The sequence below is a fragment of the Puma concolor genome, chromosome D3 (genome assembly GCF_028749965.1).
Source record: "Puma concolor isolate L17-30 chromosome D3, mPumCon1.1.hap2, whole genome shotgun sequence".
Lineage (NCBI taxonomy): Eukaryota > Metazoa > Chordata > Mammalia > Carnivora > Felidae > Puma > Puma concolor.
In genome coordinates this window covers 9549047-9570327 of record NC_141678.1, presented here as the reverse complement: position 1 = coordinate 9570327, position 21281 = coordinate 9549047, and the positions used below count along the sequence as shown (strand labels likewise).

Sequence of the window (21281 nt, the reverse complement as noted above, 5' to 3'; positions counted from 1 at the left end):
ATTTTTGAGAGAGTGCAAGCGGGGGAGAAGCAGAGAGAGAGAGAGGGACAGAGGATTTGAAGCAGGCTCTGTGCTGACAGCAGCAAGCCCAATGTGGGGCTTGAACTTACGAACCACAAGATAATGACGTGAGGTTAAGTCAGATGCTCAACGGACTGAACCACCCAGGAGCCCCCATTTGCTTCTTTTCTAAACGTACTGTCAAAAAGTTCGGGGTGGGGGGAATCATATACATATAACACATACATATGTATATAGACTTACACATATATAGGTATAGAGATAATCCAAATATGGCAAAATGTTATTAGTCTATTTAGGTGAAAGGCAGATGATGAAAAGCATATGAGAGGTCACTCTTATATACCATCTAGACACAGTGTAATATTCTTTCAACTTTTCTGTATGTCTGAAATAAAAAGCTAGGGTAAAAAAATAATTAAAGCAGGGGCGCCTGGGTGGCTCAGTTGGTTAAGCGTCCGACTTCGGCTCAGGTCGTGATCTCACGGTTCGTGGGTTCGAGCCCCGCATCAGGCTCTGTGCTGACAGCTCAGAGCCTGGAGCCTGTTTCAGATTCTGTGTCTCCCTCTCTCTCTGCCCCTCCCCCACTTGCACTCTGTCTCTCTCTGTCTCAAAAATAAATAAACATTAAAAAGAAATTTTTTTTTTAATAATTAAAGCAAATTCTATTTGCTGTCAGTTTCTCATGAAAATGTTTACACTTTTTGTGCGTATGCTTTTTCTATCATTTAAAAGCTTATTAAAAACGTTGGTAAGACAGTCTGTAAATTTACGGGAGCCACTTCAGTGCCTCCATAAGGATTCAACAAGCTATGTAAGACTCTAAAGAGAGGATTCTTAAGCAGTAAATCTTCAAGATGATACAATGTGTTTTTCCTGTAACTGGACATTTGCTGAACTGGGGGTGGGGGGTGGAATTTTGAAATGAAAAACTTAAAGATTGATTTGCATTTTCAGTTTTACTTATGTTCCTATGCCAAGGCCAAAGTTTATGATGGAAGGAGTTTATTTATAGGCTACTAAAAGCGTCAAAACGTTTTGTGTCAGGGCTTAACAGAGATGAAAAGTGTCTCTGGGGCCTGAAGGGCTGACTTTCATCTTAACTGAGGATACTAATGGATGAATGGGCAATGCTCCCATGACCAGCTTGCTTATTCCTTCCAACTAGAGATGATGGTTCTGTCCTAGCCACTTCCCAACACTCTCTTCAGAGCAGCAAAACACTGATTTCTGATCCCTCCAGGCTGTGGTACCTGTCCACTGACTGTAACATCTCTCCCTGCTTCATCTGCCGGTAAACTTCCACTGATTTTTACCTCACAGCCTCAGTTTTACCTTTACCTCCTCTGCAGAGGCTTTTCTTTTCTTTTAAAAATTTTTCTTTTTTTAAGTAGGCTCCACACTCAACGTGGAGCTTGAACTCAAGAATCTCACGTTCTACCGGCTGAGCCAGTCAGGCACCCCGGGAGCTTTTTTCTTTTCCCAGGCACTCTCTGGCACTAATTTTTTTTTTTTTTTTTTTAAACTCGTATTGCTTCTTCTCCATACCTTCACCAGAGCATTTACCCCATTACACAGCAACTGTTTGCACACCTATCTGCTCCTGTAATTGTAAGCTTCTTAGGCAAGGCGTATCTTGCCGTTTCATCTTTGTACATATTTCATCCTTGTGTATATCCATCCCCTGGGGCTTAGCACAGCATCTAGACACATAGCAGGTGCCCAGCATAAATGAGCTGGAAGAATGAATAAACTGGATGAATCAGAGAATTGGGGAAGGCAGGGGACAGGTTTCACGGCCGATAGCCACAAAGAACTGTTACAAGCCCAACTTGCCCATTGCTAACTAACGATTCTAGTTCTCTGGGACTGGCATCTTTTTTCTGTAACACGGAGAGTATTTGTCTTCTCCGTGACTTTCAGGACAATGAGATTAGTATGATAATGTAGATTTGCTACTTAATTTATGCTTTTATAAACATGCACACACACTATGTGTTGTCACATGCTAAGATGGTTTAGTAAAGAGGCTTGAGTGTTGGCTTTAGAATCAGATTGCCTGGGTATGAATTCTAGCTCAGCCACTTACTAAGTGTAAGAGCCTGAGCCAGTTTCTCTTGCTGGGATTCAGGTTCCTCCTCTGTAAATGGGAATAATTATACAACGGTTTCATACAGTTGTTGTTACTACTGCATGAAATAAAGTATGTAAAGCACTCAAGTTAGTACCTGACACACTATTATCTACTACTGTAATAATTATAAAAAGTCCACAGATCTTGCATGTTATATGCATATACTATGTGAATACATATATGCATTTTCACAGCAATTCTTAACAGGGGGTGATTTTGGTCCTAAGGGAACATTTGGCAATGTACCCAGACATTGTGAGTTGTCACCACTTGTGGGGGGGGAAGTGCTAGTGGGTCAAGACAAGGATGCCAGCAAACATCCTATAAAGTATAGGACACACACACACACACACACACACACCACAAAAAATGATCAGGACTCAAAATGTTAATAGTGCAAAGATTGAGAAACCCTGACATAGTATATTGAAAGATGACAGCGTGCAGTCACAAGCTAATAGACATATGTCATGTGGTCATGTTATATGCATATATCGTTCACGTCCCTACATGTGTCCAGGACATGCTGTGACACATCTTAGATGTCTTTATAGCATACGCTTGGAATAGCATTCTGTCATGTATGTGCTATGTAGGTCTGTATGTCTTAATGTCTATATGCTAAAGGCAGTCTGACGTACTGGAAAACAAAGATGAATCTAAGAAAAGTGATAAAGAGCCACAGGCTCTATTCATTTAATACTCACGGCTGCGTAATATCCTAGTTTTACGCAACACCTAGCTCAAGGTCACACAACTCACTGATCAAGGTCGACTCCATAACAGGAACTATTTGTGTTTATCTTATTCACGAAAATATCCCATTACCCCACCAGTGCTTAGGCTCTCAGTAAACATTTGTGAAGTGATGCGGCGGAGAGTCGGGCCCAGATCTAGCTCCAGCACCGCGCGCGTAACCAGGCCACCGCCCTAGACAGAGTCAGAAACACTGCAATCGAGTCCCTATTCCTCAAGCGCCTTCAGAGAAACGGATTCACCTCTCTGAGCTTTAGCATACCTATCTGTAACGTGTGGCTAACACAAAACAACTCCACTAGCGCTAGAGCGAGTGGTGAAACATAACAAAGGCAAGAGCTCGCCATATGGCTAACAGTTCCTCAGACAATTCGGAAAGCTCGCGGAGCCGAGGACCCCTCGCCGTCGGCTGAAGTAGGCTGAGGGCAATGCCTCTCGCGTAGGTAAACTCGGGCCTGGGCGCAAACCCACCGATCGGCCTAACGCGGCAGCCACTGCCCTCAGTCTTCGGAACGTTCCTCCTTCCCAACCTCTTCGAGATCTCCCCCGGAGCGCAGACTCACCTCCGCGCCGTCACGCCAGTCACGTGCCCGCTTCCCCATCCAATCGGAGCGCGCGCTGATCCGCGCATGCGTAACCCCGCGGGTCGACGACGGCAGCCGGGAGGCGGAAGTGAAGGTTGTTGTGGCTCGGCTGGTTGCGCGCGGAGCTGCTGCTACCGAGGCAGCGGCGCCGGCGCTGAGGCGGTGCCTGCGCTGCCGACTCTGGACCTCTTGGCCTCTCGGCTCGCCTCCTAGCCTCGCCTGAGCCCGCCGGGGCCCGCGCCGGCCAGCGCCTGCCCTATGAGTGTGTCACTGGTTGTCATCCGACTGGAGCTTGCGGAACACTCGCCCGTCCCCGCCGGCTTCGGCTTCAGCGCCGCGGGTGAGTCCCGCGGTCTCGCAGCCTTCCGTCTAGCCCCGGGGAAAGGCGGTGGCGAGGGTCTTTGTCTCAGGAAGAAGCTGAGAGGTGGTTGAGATTCCTCTTACTCCACCCATGCTAAATAGGCCGGATGTCATCTCTGGGAAGCCCTTCCCGGCCCATCCCTCCTGGTGCCTTCCCACGGGCACCCTTTATACCTGGCACGTCGCCCTCTCCATCCGGGGTTAGAGTCAAGTTTTGTAAGTTACTTTCCTCTAGGCTTTGTGAAGGCAGCGACTGCATCCCAGAGATGCTGACGGTTTGTGGTTTAATTAAATCGTTCCTCTTTGGAAGGATATCGATTTAGGCGCCCTGCAGCCATAGTAATAACTAAAATGAGTACACTTCCTATGTCCCCGCACTGTACTAAGCACCTTGTATGTGTTATCTTTAATTATCTGTACAACAGTCCTGTTACGTAGATGGGTGGTATGCCCCTTTTACAGATTGGGAAACTGAAGCCCAGTGGTTGAATGACTTGCCCACAATTATCTGTAGGTGGTAAAACTGGGATTCTAACTTAGAGCTGGACTTGAGAGTCTGAGCTGTTCGTTACCAGCCACACAGTCTGCTTCGTGGCGAATGCAACTATGACTGCGTTTCTTGAACCTTAAGCAATTACCTAACAGTAACAGTTATTCAAGAAGAAATCACTGAATGCTCACCATCTGCTGGAACTTTAGTTGTTTGCAGAATCAGACATGGTCCCTGCTGTAATGGCTCCGGCAGCTCAATGGGGAGAGATGAATTAAATAATTGCAGAATTATAGTACTGCAGAATTATTATTAAGTAATTGTAGAATTACAAGTGGGAAAACAGCTGTGAAGGAAAGGAAGAGTTTGGAAAGGTATTACACGAGGATCTCTTTGGTTTGAGGAGGGGACATAGGGCAGGTAGGTATGGTGTCCTTGGAAACTAACTTGAGTGTGTGAATTTTGGAGCTGCAATTTAAAAATTGAATAAGATTTAATGGGTTACAAGCACCTTTCAAAGACTACAAGTGATCTGAGTTCTGAAAGTCAGCTTAATTGATATTAGGCACATATACATCTCTAAATGGGTTAGTCATTGATTCAGCAAAACTTTAAAGAGCTTGCACTGTGTGCTAGGCACTGTCGTGTAAGTGCTGGGGATACAGTGGTGGGCTAAACAGGCCTGGCTCCTGCTCTGATAGAATTTGTATTAAGGATATTTCAATCGAGTCTCCCAAGCTCCTTTCCCATTTTTGTGTGTTTCATTGATTTAAGACCGTGATCACAGATTTTCATGGTATGATGCATGGCATGAGGCTAACTTAGGGTGTTTAAGAAGACTACTGCTAAAGGTTTTTGAAATTTTTGTTTATTAATGGACTTGATACCTTCATTTGGAGCTCAACACAGTTTCACTTTACCGGAGATTACTAAAAGTGTTGGTTTGTCTTGGCATAATCACTCTTGAACTCTCTAAAGCTCCTGTTCTTGTTGATATGCTTTAAAGTGCATGATTTCACTATGACAACCCTGCATTTCTCAATTTATTGCACTGGGAGTTTATTGACTGTCTGCTGGGCACTAAGGAGCCCCAGAGGTGAGTGGGATGGAAACCACAAAGGCATCTGAATATCTTGGGGGAGGGCAGCAGAGAGGAAAAGGAAAGTTTTTGATGGATACATTGAAAGTGGAGAAGAGCTTGTTTTATTATCGGATATTAATCATTCATGTGTTCTTTAGCCGGGGAAATGTCTGATGAGGAGATCAAAAAGAAGACACTAGCTTCAGCTGTAGCCTCTTTAGAAGGGAAGTCACCAGGGGAAAAAGCAGCAATCATACATCAGCATCTTGGTCGTCGAGAAATGACAGATATGATCATTGAGACCATGAAGTCCAACCCAGGTATGCTTTCTAAAACCCTAAACTCATGTAACATAAGCTCATGGTTGCCTGTTTTATACATGTCATTCAATGAGCCCATGATTTTGACCTCTAGCATACTTTTATCTTTCACTACCTGTGTGCCTTACTTGAGGTTGTCAAGCCAGATTTTAGCCTCTCCAAATATTTCTCCTAAATTAATACTAACAACATGGGTTGACAGCTTTATTTGGTGAGGAGAGCTACTTGCCATCTAGGTTAGTGGCAGATCACGAACGAATCTAGATAAGCATGTTGTGTCTCCCGCCCCCTGCACACGCCCTTTCAGCTCCCTCCAACCCAGAGCCTGGATGTATGCTACGTCTCCAGTATGAAGATGGTCAGAACTGGTAGGTTTGGTTTTCAAAATTAATAGCCCTGAATGTCCCACTTAGGAGCACATGATGGAAGACGCCTGCTTTTATTACGGTGCTGCCAAATGTAAGAGCCGTCCTTAAGTTTCTGTGGGTGTTAATGAAATTTTTATGCGATAAAGAGTGCTTTTAAGTTTAGGCGATCCCCCAAACTTGACTGTGGTGTAAATACATTTCTTACCGCAATTCATTACAGTTTCTCTGTCCAAGTTTATTTTTCTGACTCAAAATTTTAACCTAATTAGAATCCTTCCACCTATTTCCTATCAGTTTATAATCTGCTAATTTTTGATTTGTGAAAGATGAGCTGAAAGCCACAATGGAAGAAAGGAAGTCTTCAGAAGCATCTCTCACTGCACAGAGAAGTAAAGATCAAAGTATAGAATGCATAAACGCTGCTCCCGATTCTCCATCCAAACAGCTTCCAGACCAGATTTCGTTCTTTAGTGGAAACCCATCAGTTGAAATAGTTCATGGTATTATGCATCTATACAAGACAAAGTAAGAAAAAACCTTTTCCTTTTGAGTTGGTCTGTTTTTTGTCTTAGGGCAGTGAAAAATGTCTTGCCCTGAAGGGAAGTGGATACTTTAAGGTTCAAAAGCATAGTACTTTCATATATTGTGTATTAGAGAATTCTTAGATGTTTTATATTTGGTTAATCTTATAGATTGGGTCATAGTTTCTTCTCATAGAAGAAATATGTAGATACACTTGAGAAAATACTTAAGAAAATATTCCCTGAGAAGGTAGGCATGCAAGATGATTGGAAAATTGAAAGAAAGAAAGATAAAAAGAGGAAGAAAAATTATAAATGATTCATAACATCATTGTGCCCTCCTATCCCCACCAAATCTTTACTAAAGAAGTTGATAAGTCAGTTAATGGATTACAATGTCATCATCTCTTTTTACCCTTTTTTTGTCGTCCAAACAAAACATATAACAAGCCAAAGGAAAGGAAGCATTTGGCTAGATAATCAATAATCTGGGTTATCAGCCCCTTGGATAATTGGTAGCTGATCTCTTTAAAGCCTGTCCTTGTCCTAACGTGTTTGCTAGGTCCCCACTGGGAGACAGTGGACACTTGGGTCACCATTTTGGAGCACAGCTGTTGAAGTGAATTTGCAGCATTTCAGAAGCAAATTGCATTGCAGGAGGTTTTTTTCTTTTCCTCTCTTCCAGCTCTTCCTACCCAACAACACTTTCTGTAATCTTCAGAGTCACGTCTTCCTAGTTCTGAATTCTTTCTTACATTTAGAACTCTCTTCTCTTCTAAACCCCTTGAGAGAAGTCCATAGTTGGAGTTGCCCATTAGCTTGTAGATTGAAACTTACTCTGGCCACCTCTCTTCCTTCGTGGGGGCAGTTCTCTTTAACTTCCAGAATAGTGATTTTAAAATTTAAAAATGAAGAAGAAAAGAAAAACAGAGTTGTGCTTCTAAGTTACCTAATGAAAGATTATTGTTGAAAAGCTAATGAGAATAAAACACAAACTGCAGATTTATAAGCGTAACAAGCTTTTAACTGAAGACTAAAAATTTCAGTGGTGGATGTAATACAGGCCATTTCAAAGCTTACCGTAAGCTCTATTGCAGGTATGTTGAAGGGATTCTGCTTTTACCCTGGTCGTGTGTTTTCAGGTATTATAACACTCTGTTTAAATTGATCCGTGAACTAATACAAGATTTATTTTTTTCTATTTTCTTGGACATAAAAGTTGTCTAATTAGTGTTGTCTGAACTAACCATACCTCGTCTATTCAAGACAGTCTAATTATTGTCTTATTAGTAAGATGACCTCCTTAAAAGAAGATGTGAGGCGCAGTGCCATGCTGTGTATTCTCACAGTCCCTGCTACAATGACCAGTCATGACCTTATGAAGTTTGTCGCCCCATTTAATGAAGTAATTGAACAAATGAAAATCATCAGAGACTCTACTCCAAATCAATATATGGTGCTGATAAAGTTTAGTGCACAGGTAAAAGTTAAGATATTAAAAATCTCTTTGCCACAGAAACTGTGTTTTTGAAACTGTGTGATACTAGCCGTGTGTGATTTACAGCATTTTGCACTTAAGACTCTTGATATATACCTATCTTTGAGGGTATTGTTGTCATTCTAGAAATCCTTCTAAATTCATTAGCAGACACACAATGCTAATTCATACCCATAATTTTTTATAGAGCGGATTGGGTATGAAATCTAGGGTTGTATTTTATTTATCCAGTAGTAACTATTCCAGTAGAGCAGTAGATCCCAAACTTTTTGAAACTGATACCATATTCTTATTTGCCACTATGACACTGTGCCCCTGCTTTTTTCATTCCCCTTTTAAAAATTATTTGGCACATTTTAGAAAATAAAATCCATTTTATATTTATGTTGGTGACAGATTTGGGGATGTTCCTTGAAGTATCAAAGATGCTTTAGAGTTCTGCTTGAAAATCACTGCCACAGAGAGAAGCAGTGAAAGGATGGTGATATTTTTTGTTTTGAAAAGTACTTGCACATTATTACAGATTTCATTTGTTGCATTCAGCAACATTTTCCGGGGGCCATAGTTATAAAGGTGTTGGGAAAATATTCTCTTGGTTTTATATGTTCATTGTGAAGCGTATGCATTCATATTTGTATGAATATGAAAATAAGATAAGCTTTAGGTATTATCCAAGTTATGTAAGTGCCATCCTATCCATAGGTTTTAATTTGTTGTTGTTGTTTTTAATGGCTGTTACATTTGTCCATTCATTAGGTTTAGAAATGCAGCTCTGTCAAAAGTTACTTCTTTCTCACCTCATTAGGAAACAGCCTTCTTGAATTTGCCCCAGATCAACAGTTCTGGCTTACAGATTGACAAAGAGTGGGTGTGCCTTTTGATCATTTGCCATTGCCTCTGACCAGTTACCAAGATCTGTGGGTGAAAGGGAGCCGTGACACGAGGCCCACTTGTCCTCTCCTTCCTCATTGCAGAAATCCAGAGTTGACGGCAGTAGCAGTCATTCGTTGGCCATGGGGAGGAAATTAAGAGAAGTGAGGGCTGGATTATGTTTGGGCCTGTTCTGTGGGCCACAGAAAGAGAACCCTTAGTGTAGCACTCTGTGTACAAGAGGGTACGTGATTGTTACCTTTAACCTTTACAGAATACCCTACCATTGAAGTGAGACATTTAAAATAATGAACCTTCCTGCATGCAGACTTAGACTTCACAAGGTGACAGTGAAAATGGAAAAGCACTTAAACAGCTGTGTTCACTGACTGTCGGGAGACCTTCTGTGGGCACTGAGGAGCTTTGCAAACAGTGGGCAAGTGGTACCTTTTAAATCTGGTAGCACATGTAATACGAAGGATAATGCTGATAATGTGCAGTCTTACTGACTGCTTAATTCTACACCACTCGTTGCACCAAGTGCTTAACGTGTATTATCTCCTGTAGTCCTCACTACAGCCCTGTGAAGCAGATAAGTACTGTTATTATCCTTGTTTGACAAACGAAACTGACTGCAGAGAGAAGTTAGTAGATTGCCCCCAGTGACTGAACTGAGATTTGGGGCCTCGCTTTAATCCTAGGGCATATGCTTCTTCCAGTAGGACTGGATGAAAGTGTGGGGAAAGGGAGATAGTCACTGTTGGTAAGAAATTGTAATGGCAATATTTTAGTTATAGCTCCTACTTAACAATTGAGGGAGATCGGCAAGTAACACAGGAAAAGTCACCGATTGGGGAAGAACGTTTAAGAGCTTTATTAGACCTTTTAAATAGTCTGAAGTCTGATAAACCCACAAACTATAGCAAGGGCCACCCCTTTGTGGTGTGCAGGTAATGCTGTGGAAAGTTTCCACTACTGTTAATGGATTTCTTTGTACTTCTGCAGTCTCTCCACCTGTCTTTTAACCAGATTTGGTGGCCCAAGTTCACGGTTATTAGTTCTGAGACAAATGAAACAGTGTGCTGGCCCTTCCCCATGGAGATAGTACCCTTGATCTGAGAATCATGAGTTGTACTGTTTATTGCTGATGTTGGATCTTAGGGTCTGAGGCTCATCCTATCAGGGATTTTCTGAGTTCTAAAAACACTTTCCTGGTATAAGACTTGAAGTTGTTAAATTAATACTGGGCCCTAGTGAAAAAAACAGTCAAAAGGTAAAAACTATTAAGCACTTACTAGATGCCAGGCCACATAAGTGGTTTTCACATATTAGCTCCTTGTCCTCTCAACAATGCTATGAGCTAGGTGTTGTTAGTTTCATCTTTTATAATTGAGGAAACACACATGGATAAGTCACTTGCCCAAAGCCAATTAAGTGTCAGGAGTTAGATTTCAAACACAGACAGCCAGACTCTGTAGCCTGGGAAGCTAACTGTATTCTTATTCCTTTCTTTTTCTCACCAGAGAATTTTTGGGGTTTTTTTCACCAGAGAATTTTTAAAAAGAGTAATCCTCTGTATCTCCTATAAGCTCTTGAACTTCTTTTGGCCTCAGCTTTATGCTGTAGTTCTAGAGTGATAACGTTTACGTGGTTGTACCGTGACGGTCAGAAAACTTAGTCTTCGGGTAAGGAATTTGTAATTCATCAGAACACAGGAAGGCTGGAGGGGGTCAAGTTTTGTAGTGCCTGAGGACCGAAAAGGAGAGAGAAGCCCTCTGTAGAGTGTGTTGGCTCACTTTCATTTGCATGCTTGGGACGGCCTAGGAGACCCATCTTTTGAGAAGCAAAAATATATTTTCCACACTATGGTTTTGATCACTGTGACAGTAAAGGAACCTTGATCATAATGGGTTTTTCTTTTTCAAAGTTTATCCTGGGAAGAGAACAATTAGAACAAAAGACTCAAAAAAAAAAAAAAAATCAACAAACCCAAACTGGGCTTCTTAAAAATGTTGGGCTCTATACAATGCAAGCATTTTATTTTTTTTATTTATTTTTTTTTTTTTTTAATTTTTTTTTTCAACGTTTTTTATTTATTTTTGGAACAGAGAGAGACAAAGCATGAACGGGGGAGGGGCAGAGAGAGAGGGAGACACAGAATCGGAAACAGGCTCCAGGCTCCGAGCCATCAGCCCAGAGCCCGACGCGGGGCTCGAACTCACGGACCGCGAGATCGTGACCTGGCTGAAGTCGGACGCTTAACCGACTGCGCCACCCAGGCGCCCCAATGCAAGCATTTTAAATAAAAGAGCTGTTTCTTCTGTGTTTTTTGCAGTTAGTTTCAGGCTTTTGTTTTGTGCCTTTCAGCGGTGGGCTGAAGTAGGAACCATGTGTATTTTGTTCTTTACTCTGGTCCTAGCACATAGCACCGTGCCTGGCACATGCTGGGTGCTTAGTGAATATTCAAACGAGCGAAGCTACATTTCCAATACCGAGATTTTAAAGAAAGAGATCTATGTGTTCAAAACATATATTTCCTTGTCATGGATACACAACTCCCTCAAGAAAAGAATCGCCTGTCTGGTGTTAAGTAGATTTTGTCACATGCTCACAAACTGACCCTTCCTCTGAGAAAGCTCGGTCACGTAGCAAGCATTCACAGAGCTGGAGGTCTGAGGAGGAGTCTGCCTTTCCTCAGCTGGCACACGTGTAGCCAGCTCCTGGTGGTGCTTGAGGCCCTGGAAAGCTGACCTGTGGCCCTCACTTTCAGTGGTCACTTCCCTCAGTACACAAATCCAATTGCTCACTGTGCTGCTTACTCATCCAAAGCATTTGAAGAAAAAGACGTTGCTCTTGAAGAACGGGGGAAGCCATTTTAGGTTGCCTCTTAGTAGTTAAGAGATTTATTGTCCAAGAACCGGCTCTTAACATTTTGAAGTTAGGGGCACCCGGTGGCTCAGTCAGTTAAGCATCTGACTTGGGCTCAGGTCATGATCTCACGGGTCGTGAGTTCAGGCCCCACATTTGGCTCTGTGCTGACAGCTCAGAGCCTTTAAAAAAAAAATTTTTTTTTTTTTGAAGTTAAAATGCACTGTACCCAATACAGTTGTTTCCTGAAAAGGAAGCTCCCACTCCCGCCCTCCAAAAAAAATCAAAATCTGTGTTCAGAATTGATTATCCTTCCTCAGCTGCTTAGTTCATTTGGTCATATTAAGAAAACATAAATAATCAAGAATCCACACTTGAGTTACATCATTGGAGTGAAATTAAAAGGTGCCAAGAAGCTTGCAATCTTTTGCTATAAGGTTCAGAATCCTATGAAGGTAGACAGGCAAGACTCTTGCCTGGTACAGACTTGAATCTCATCCTAGAGGCTGACAAAGTGGCATTTCCTTTTGTAGGACAACTCCCCCCGCCCTGCGTACTTGTCTACATTGGTAGGGCCAAAGCACACAACTTCCTGTGTTTGGGTTAATGCCTGTGTGGGAGTAAGATCTAGACAAACCTCGGCCTTTCAGATGCCTCTAAAAATTGCTGTGTTTAAAAACGGAAATTATGTCTTTGTTATTTTCTGTTAAGGCTACACTAGAAGGTTTGGTTTACTTGTGTTCATATTCACAAATGCACAGGTGCCTTTGCAGCCTTACCTACAGGGGACTGTTTCCCCTGAGTCTATCTTCCGCCTCAAGGAATAAGACCATTTGTATTTTAAAGACTGGTTCATCTTAAACCCCTTGATCTTGGTCAAAGGTTTTGCTTTCAATATTATACACTAGGTTGTTTAAAACCTCCCAATGGGATCCTTATCTATGATGTATTATTGGCTTATTGAAGAGAAGGAGTTGGCTTTTTCCTCCATACCAGTACCTGTGGTCCTTTACTCTCCCTAACATAGATGCTGACGTTTTTTTAAAAAGAACGCTTTGCTAACAATCATCAGTTATGATTGAGTTCTAAGTTTTGCAAAAATAAGTGTTTGCTTTTAGCTGCTGAGAAAGTCTTGACTTGAGGAAAAAAATACTGATATCAAGGGAAATGATGACTGTTGTTGGTTGAATATTAAAGTCTTACTGGCTGTCAGCTTTTGCACTTCAGCAGCTTCTGCTGGTTTAAGTGAGATTGTGATGTATCAGGAAACATTGTAGAGACGCGGGATATTGACCTACACAGTTTGACTCACCTATGAACCTGCTTCCGTAGATGGTACTTTTGACAGTTGCTTTCTCTCCTAAGTATAAATTTTAAACGCTGATGAAGAAAATAATTGAAGCTATGCATCTTGAATAAAAGCATGTTTTCAGGATATCTCTCAATTTTTTCCTTTTCTCCATTGGTATACCTAGGCCGACGCAGATAGTTTTTATATGGCGTGCAACGGCCGCCAGTTCAACTCGATAGAAGATGATGTTTGCCAGTTGGTGTATGTGGAAAGGGCTGAAGTACTAAAATCTGAAGATGTAAGTGTGCATCATTCTTATATTTTGCATATATGTTTTATACAAGAATATATATATATGAGAAGGTATATAACATATATACGTGTATAGATATATAGATATGGATATAGGTATAGATATATATGGGGAAAGAGAGGAATGAAGAGTGATTGCAATGAGTACAAGGTTTCTTTTTAGGGTGATAGGAATGTTCTAAAGTGTTTTTCTTCAAATATCAACCCTTAATCCCTGTCCTGATCCTTAACTCTGTTTAGGTAACAATTTGTAATTGCTCTGGTTTGCCATCGTCTGTGGGACCTCTTCCTACAAAATGTGCTCAGCTCACTTAAATCATCTTCTAAAGAAAGTAGATTCAACTCTGTTATATTTTTAAGATTTCCTTTCTTTTAAAGGAGACCTAAAGGTCTTTTTACCTTGAAATCAGCTTGATAGAAAGAAATTCAGGTTTGATTGTTCTATCATTAGGTTAGGTAAAATAAAAATTGACTGATGATAAAGTCAGGCTTCCTTTGTGCCAGGTGCTATGTAAGGCTTCAGTTTAGGAGATTGTTTTCTCTAAATGAATACGGCTTCTTGAGAGATTTCCTATAGAAAGCTACTCTTCAGGGACCATAGATTAATGTGATTTTTCTCAGCATGTCCTTACATGTATGTCTCATCTTTGCTTCAAGAATTCCTGCTCACTTTACAGCTGGCAGGGCTCAAGGGAGACATTGCGGTGGCGGGGGTGGGGGTGGGGTGCGTTTCTTGACCACAGACTGTTATGCCCCCGATTTCACACCCTATTATAGATTCCTGTACTTTTCTTACATAGCACTTATGACCACTGGTCATTAACTTTTTCATAAATTTGACTTTTGCCTCTCTACCAGATTTTAAGCTCTATGAGGACAAGGCCTGACCTTGTGCTTTGGGATCTGGCGAATCTGCTTTGCTCACCATTGTTCCAAACCTAGAACAGTGTCTGGCCTACATAGCAAGGACTCAATAAGTGTGTGTCAAATGAATAAATAAACCAGTGTTGTTGATGCTATTATCACGTAGTAGGAAGTGCTACGTTTTCATTTACTCTGTGGAAAAATCAGTCAGTCCCATTTCTACTTGGCTGCTTTTATTCACTTACGTTGTTAGAGTTCCATACCCTTAGAAGTAGAGCTTGGAGTCTGGTAACATTTGAGATTCTCTGTTAAGCTTTTGGCAGCTAGTCTCTCTTTCCAGAGTATCAGCTCCATGAGGGCAGGGGTCTTTGTGTGCTTGTTCTCCACCATGTCCACAGTGCTATGAGTATAAAGGGTGCTCAGTCAATATTTGTTGTATGAATGAAAATCTTACCGATTTAAACTACTTGCACAGAGAAGAAATGTTGAAAACATCCTACCAGGAGTCAGAAAGCAACAGGTAAACTAGTTAGTCAAAAACAGATCTCTTAGGACTGTGGAGGAAGAGTCAGGCTTATGTGAGGTATTTCCCTGTAGGGTGCCAGCCTCCCCGTGATGGACCTGACGGAGCTCCCCAAGTGCACGGTGTGTCTGGAGCGCATGGACGAGTCTGTGAATGGCATTCTCACCACGTTATGTAACCACAGCTTCCACAGCCAGTGCCTGCAGCGTTGGGACGACACCACGTGAGTGTAGAGCTAATTTCTCACCCTGCCAAAGCCTGTTACCACCCTTTCCCAGAATTAAAAACAGCCACCACCCAAAATGAGCCATTCTGAGTGCTTGACTTTATACAACTGGGCACTACAAAGGTGAAGGGGTCACACGGAAGGGCCTTCCATTTTTCTTCACTTTCCTCTGTTCACATGGGAATCAGCATCCTTAGACCACGTCCTTCTTAGTATGCTGATTCAGCATCCTTAGACCACGTCCTTCTTAGTATGCTGATTCAAAATCCTTGTGGAGTTTCCAAAAGCAGCATGAATTGTTTGCTTCCAAAAGCCAGAGAATGGGGGTGGGGGGGTGGGGTAGGAAAGCTTAGCTTTGAGGCTCTTATACACAAATGAAATCTAAGTCTGAAGTCTCATTTATCACTTGCACTTGATGTTTACCATTTCCTCTGGCTTTCTTACCAATTGGGCTATAGTAGTAGTCTCACATTTTCAATTTAGCGTGTTGTTGAGGGCTCAGTGGCCAGTGGTAATAGCAGACACTAAGTATGAAGCACACACATGCCACACCTTCCTGTTTCCCAGTGCAATAGAGGCCTTGTTTGTAGGGTGGCATAGCACAGGCAAAGAACTAAGGGGTAAGTTGTACCACGTTTTTTTGTTGCTTTGTTTTGTTCTGTTTTGTTTTATTATAAATCAAGGGTTGTTCCTCCCTTTGTAAACTGTGCTATGGGACTTAGCTAGATGAGTAAATCAGACAGTGGCCTGGGTTTCCCAGTAGAGAGAGGAAGGAAGGCACAGAATCCAATAATCGTACAAATGAATGTGCAGTCACAGCTGTAACAGGTGTTACAAAGGAGCAGTGTGCAGCGTTGTGACTAGGGAAGTAGAGCCCTGATAACAGCCAGGGCTGCCTGAGAAGTGCAGTCTCCAGGAGGATGAGGAGACGTTAACCAAGGAAAGAGGGGGACCTGAGAGAAGGCATTGTGAGGGCGGGGATGCGCATGGGAAGGGCAAGATCACATGGCAAAGCCCAGAAGTTAGGAAGGTGAACATGTAGAGGAATCTGTTCTCCACCCCCAAGTGACCAGAAGAATTCCAGCTTTCACAGAGCAGGGACCTTGTCTGGCTTGTTCACTGCTGTGCCCTTACCTAGCAGGAGACCTGGCGCATTGTAAGGAGCTCAGAAAATACCCTTGAGCAAATAAACCCTGGGTTTTCCCTTGAAAAAAGCCCCACTGAAATGGACGCACTCCATAAAGTATTTATCTGTATCTTGTGTCCTTGTGTCTGTCTGCTACACCGTTTAAGTTCTGGACGCTTCTTTGTTCCCTACCACTACAGTTCAACTCTCAGTGCAGGTTAACTGCCCCAGGAGCGTAGCATTTTAAAGTTAGAAGTTGGCTCAGGGACCATATTGTCCAGCCTCCTCATTTTACAGAGGAGGTAACTGAGACCCAGACATGAAACATAGCATGTTGAGAGCATCCTGCAGAGAAGGCCAGAACTGGGACTGGAATTCAGCCGTCTGTATAGACAAGCCTCACGGCTATCCTCAAAAACACACAGTTCTTTCAGCAAGTAAGTTTCTGCCCTCAGTATAATATGCACCGAATAGTGCTAGGGGTGGATGGGAGAGAATCAAACGTAGATCCTCCACAGGGAGTTTCAGCCAGCTAAGGGAGTTTACACCTGTGCATAAGTGCAATCCAATTCAAGGTAGAAACTGGAGAGAGTAGAGTTGGTTTCCCCACTGAGGGTGGCCGAGAAGGGCTGTGTGGAGAAGGCAGCATTGGTACCAAGTCTTGGAGGGTAGTTTTTTGACACACGCAGATGTCAGAGAAGGATATTCTGGGAAGGTTTCCCCAAATATCTCCTCAGGAAGATAAGATGACAACTCAAAAGTTATTTTTGAAGGGGAAGGAAGGGTTTAATAAACTGTTAATCATCTTTTAATCAATGAGATGGTATGTCATAGAATACTACATATATAATACCAGTAAGGTGATTTTTGTAATTTTTTTCCCTTTTCTCTTTTTAATTCTCAGGGATCATCCTTAACATTCCAGAAAGCTCATTCTGGCATAATGTAGGAAATAAGATTGCAGAATTAATTTATTGTTTAATTAAAAAAAATTTATCTATTTGAGAGAGAGAGAATGGGAATGAGCGGGGGGGGGGGGGTGGGGGGGCAGAGAGAGAGAGGAAGACTGAGAATCCCAAGCAGGCTCTGCACTGCCAGCACAGAACCCAATGCTTGACCTCAACAAACTGCGAGATCATGCCCTGAGTCAAAACCAAGAGTCAGACGCTTAACCAACTGAGCCACCCAGGCACCCCTGTTTGTTTGTTTTAAGGACTCCTTTTCTCAGTAAATACACTATGCTTTTTTTTTTTTTTTTTTTTTTTTTTTTTAAGAGCATAAGCAAGGAGAGAAGGAGAGGGAAGGAGAGAAAGAGAGAGAGAGAATCCTAAGCAGGCTCCACACTCAACACAGCCCGACACGGGGCTCAATCCCATGACCCTGGGATCATGATCTGAGCCAAGATCAAGAGTCAAATGCTTAACTGACTGAGCCATCCAAGCACCGTATTGTTTTTTAATCCAACCACTACCACAGCTGCCACACAGATCGAAGGAGTGACAGAGCTAGTTTGTACCTTTGACAAAACTGCTTGCTGCTTGGGGCGCCTGTGTGGTTCAGTTGGTTAAGCATCTGTCTTCGGCTCAGGTTATGATCTCACGGTTTGTGAGTTCAAGCACTGCTTCAAGTGAGCCCTGCTTCTCTCTCTGCCTCTCACTCACTTGTGTCTTCACTGTCTCTCTCTCGAAATAATAATAATAATAAATAATAAAATGATCAGTGTTGTGATTTTTTTTAAAAAAATGGCTGTGTGCTGCTCACTACAGCTGTCATTCTTGTTTCTGCAAATTTGTCTTCCAGCTTCTTTTAAAAGTTTTTATTTAAATTCCAGTGAGTTCTAGTCCCTGGGCACCTGGGTGGCTCAGTCGGTTGAGCATCTGACTCTAGGGTTTTGGCTCAGGGTATGATCTCGCTGATCCTGAGTTCAGGCCCCCTGACAGGCTCTGTGCTGACAGCTCAGCCTGGAGCCTGTTTCGGATTCTGTGTCTCCTTCACTTTCTCTGCCCCTCCCCGCACTGTGTGCATGCTCTTTCTCATAAATTAAAAAAAAATTTAAATTCCAGTGATTTCTCTCTCCCTCTCTCTTTCTCTCAAAAATAAATAAACATTAAAATTTTTTAAAGAAAAAAGGGTGCCTGGGTGGCTCAGTTGGTTAAGTGTCCAACTTCAGCTCAGGTCATGATCTCACAGTTCATGAATTTGAGCCTTGCGTTATTAGGCTCTTTGCTGTCGGCACAGAGCCCACTTTGGATCCTCTGTCTCCCTCTCTCTCTGCCTCTCTATGTCTCTTGAAAATAAATAAACATTAAAAAACAATTTTAATTCCAGAGAGTTAACATACAGTGTAATGTTGGTTTCAAGTGTGCAATATGATTCAGCATTCCCATGCAACACCTGATGCTCATCACACGTGTACTCCTTAACCACCATCACCGTCCCCTCTGTTAACCATCAGGTTGTTCTCTATAGTTAGGTGTCTGTTTCTTGGTTTGTCTCTCTCTCTCTTCTCTTTTCCTCTTTGCTCATTTGTTTTGTTTCTTAAATTCCGCATATGAGTGAAATCATATGGTATTTATCTTTTCTGACTGACTTCACTTAGCATAATACTCTCTAGCTCCATCCAGGTCATTGCAAATGACAAGGTTTCATTCTCTTTTATGGCCGAGTTGTATTCCATTGTATATATATACCACATCTTCTTTCTCCATTCATCTATTGGTGGACACTTGGGCTGCTTCCATAATGTGGCCATTATTGATAATACTGCTCTAAATGTCAGGGTGTGTGTCTGGCTTCTCTTTTGATACTAAACAGAGATAGACTAGATCATTTAGCTTTCTCTTAGGAAATGCAGATAGAAACTCCTCATTTGTGATAGGAACTTCATGTTCTTCCTGCTTATTTCCTTTTCTTGGTTTCATTTACTCAGTTGGGTAACAAATTGGATGTGAGGTGTATCTTAAGCATTCTTTCTTCTTGGTGCCGATTCACAGTTAGCTTCAACTATAACCCACTTTCTATCATTTTTGCCTGCCTGATGAAAATATTCATGACTGGTACTTAGTGTTACTTTCTCTTGAGAATAAGAGAAAAGCATTAATGGATTTTTAAATGCCTTTTCCCCCCAGCTTTATCAAACTATAACTGATCACCAAAAATTGTATGTATTTAGGGGCACCTGGCTGGCTCAGTCACTAGAGCATACAACTGTTGATCTCAGGGTCTTGAGTTCAAGCCCCACATTGGGGGTAGAGATTACTTAAAAAATAATAAATAACATCTTTTTAAAAAGTAACCTCTGGGGCGCCTGGGTGGCGCAGTCGGTTAAGCGTCCGACTTCAGCCAGGTCACGATCTCGCGGTCCGTGAGTTCGAGCCCCGCGTCAGGCTCTGGGCTGATGGCTCAGAGCCTGGAGCCTGTTTCCGATTCTGTGTCTCCCTCTCTCTCTGCCCCTCCCCCGTTCATGCTCTGTCTCTCTCTGTCCCAAAAATAAATAAACGTTGAAAAAAAAAAAATTAAAAAAAAAAAAAAAAGTAACCTCTATCCCCAATGTGGAGCTCGAACTCATGACCTTGATATGAAGAGATGCATGCTCCACTGATTAAGCAGCCAGGTACCCCAAGTTTCCTTAAAAAAAAATTGTATATATTTAAAATGTACATGGGGCACCTGGGCTGCTCAGTCAGTTGAGCATCCAACTTCAGCTCAGGTCATGATCTCACAATCTGTGGGTTCAAGCCCCGTGTTGGGCTCTGTGCTGACAGCTCAGAGCCTGGAGCCTGCTTGGATTCTGTGTCTCCCTCTCTCTGCCCCTCCCTTGCTTTCTCTCTCTCTCTCTCTCTCTCTCTCTCTCTCAAAAATAAATAAACATTTAAAAAAATGTTTAATGTACAACCTGCTCAACATACATATACATTATGAAATATTCACAAACAAGCCAATCACCATGTATCTATCAACCTCTTTACCAGTTTCCTTTTTTCCTTTGTGTGTGTGGTGAGAACACCCAAAGTCTGTCTTCTTAGAAAATTTCAAAAACAATACAATATTGTCAACTATACTTACATTGATGTGAACCGGTTTTCCAGAATTGATTCATCTGGTATAATTGGATCCTGTACCCTTTGACCAACATCTCCCTACTGCGCCCTCCCCGCAGCCCATGGTGTCCATCTACCTTTCTCCTCTCTGTTTCTGTGGGTTTAGCTTCAGTGCCATTTTTATTGGCTTTTTGTAAATTGAAACTTGAGTACTTAGCACTGGTATCCTCTTCCACATGTTCATTGTATGGTAAAATATCATGTGCATTTCAGGAAATATACCAACTTTTTTGATGGGGGTGAAATTTATTACAGATTTTAGTTCTAACTCTTAGGAACAATCTAGAGAGGACAGGGTACATTTTGAGTGATTTAGATCTTTGGGAAATGGAGGTAAGGTAGATTGTTTGAAGTAAAAAAATACTTTATGGATAACCAGACATAAAATTCATAGCTTATCTTAACATCCCTAATTCTAACCTGCACATATTTAGTTCTTTCGTTAAGCTTTAGACAGAAGAGTGAAAAAAGGTATGAAGCAGATCAAGATTCCTCCCTTTTTTTTCTCCTTTATCAAGATTTTGGGAGTTCTGTTTCGTTTTTTGTTTATTTTTTTCATTTTGTTTGCAAATATCTTTGAGTGATATCCTTAGTTATGATGAATTGTAACAGTACGTGAGAGACAGAAGATTTAAAATATGGTTTTTGACTTTTGGTTCTGTAACAACTCTCTTTTGTATTTGATCTGTGCTGTTACTTTCGGTGTCCTGCACAGATGTCCTGTGTGCCGATACTGCCAGACTCCAGAGCCAGTAGAAGAGAATAAGTGTTTTGAGTGTGGCGTTCAGGAAGTAAGTAATGGCTGGTGGGAAAGAATAATGAACACAGCTTTAATGCTCTGGGGATTTCTTTTGCCCCGTGTGCCTTAAATTCTTTTAAATTCTTTTTCAGACTGATGCTTTTGTTTTCTTTTGTCTAAGGTCATGCAAGAAATATGAATACGTTATTTTACACTCTGAAGCAAAAAT

At 41.9% G+C, this 21281-nt stretch overlaps 2 protein-coding genes across 3 annotated transcripts in view; one reads left to right on the top strand and one right to left on the bottom strand.

Moving 5' to 3' along the window:
* ACAD10 (acyl-CoA dehydrogenase family member 10) overlaps positions 1–3532 on the bottom strand; it is a 53900-nt gene extending 50368 nt beyond the window's left edge. The window contains exon 1 of one of the 2 annotated variants that reach the window (XM_086681701.1): positions 3475–3532. The gene's annotated coding sequence lies outside the window, so the exon portion shown is untranslated. The remainder of the gene's footprint in view (positions 1–3474) is intronic. The other variant, XM_086681700.1, reaches the window with a different exon arrangement.
* A 31-nt stretch (positions 3533–3563) lies between these two features.
* Positions 3564–21281, top strand: part of BRAP (BRCA1 associated protein) — a 29341-nt gene continuing 11623 nt past the window's right edge. Inside the window, exons 1-7 of the mRNA XM_025933419.2 lie at positions 3564–3835; positions 5585–5746; positions 6441–6639; positions 7926–8115; positions 13347–13460; positions 14936–15084; positions 21029–21104. Of these exons, the coding sequence (XP_025789204.1) occupies positions 3754–3835; positions 5585–5746; positions 6441–6639; positions 7926–8115; positions 13347–13460; positions 14936–15084; positions 21029–21104 (972 nt within the window). The 5' untranslated portion in view covers positions 3564–3753. The remainder of the gene's footprint in view (positions 3836–5584; positions 5747–6440; positions 6640–7925; positions 8116–13346; positions 13461–14935; positions 15085–21028; positions 21105–21281) is intronic.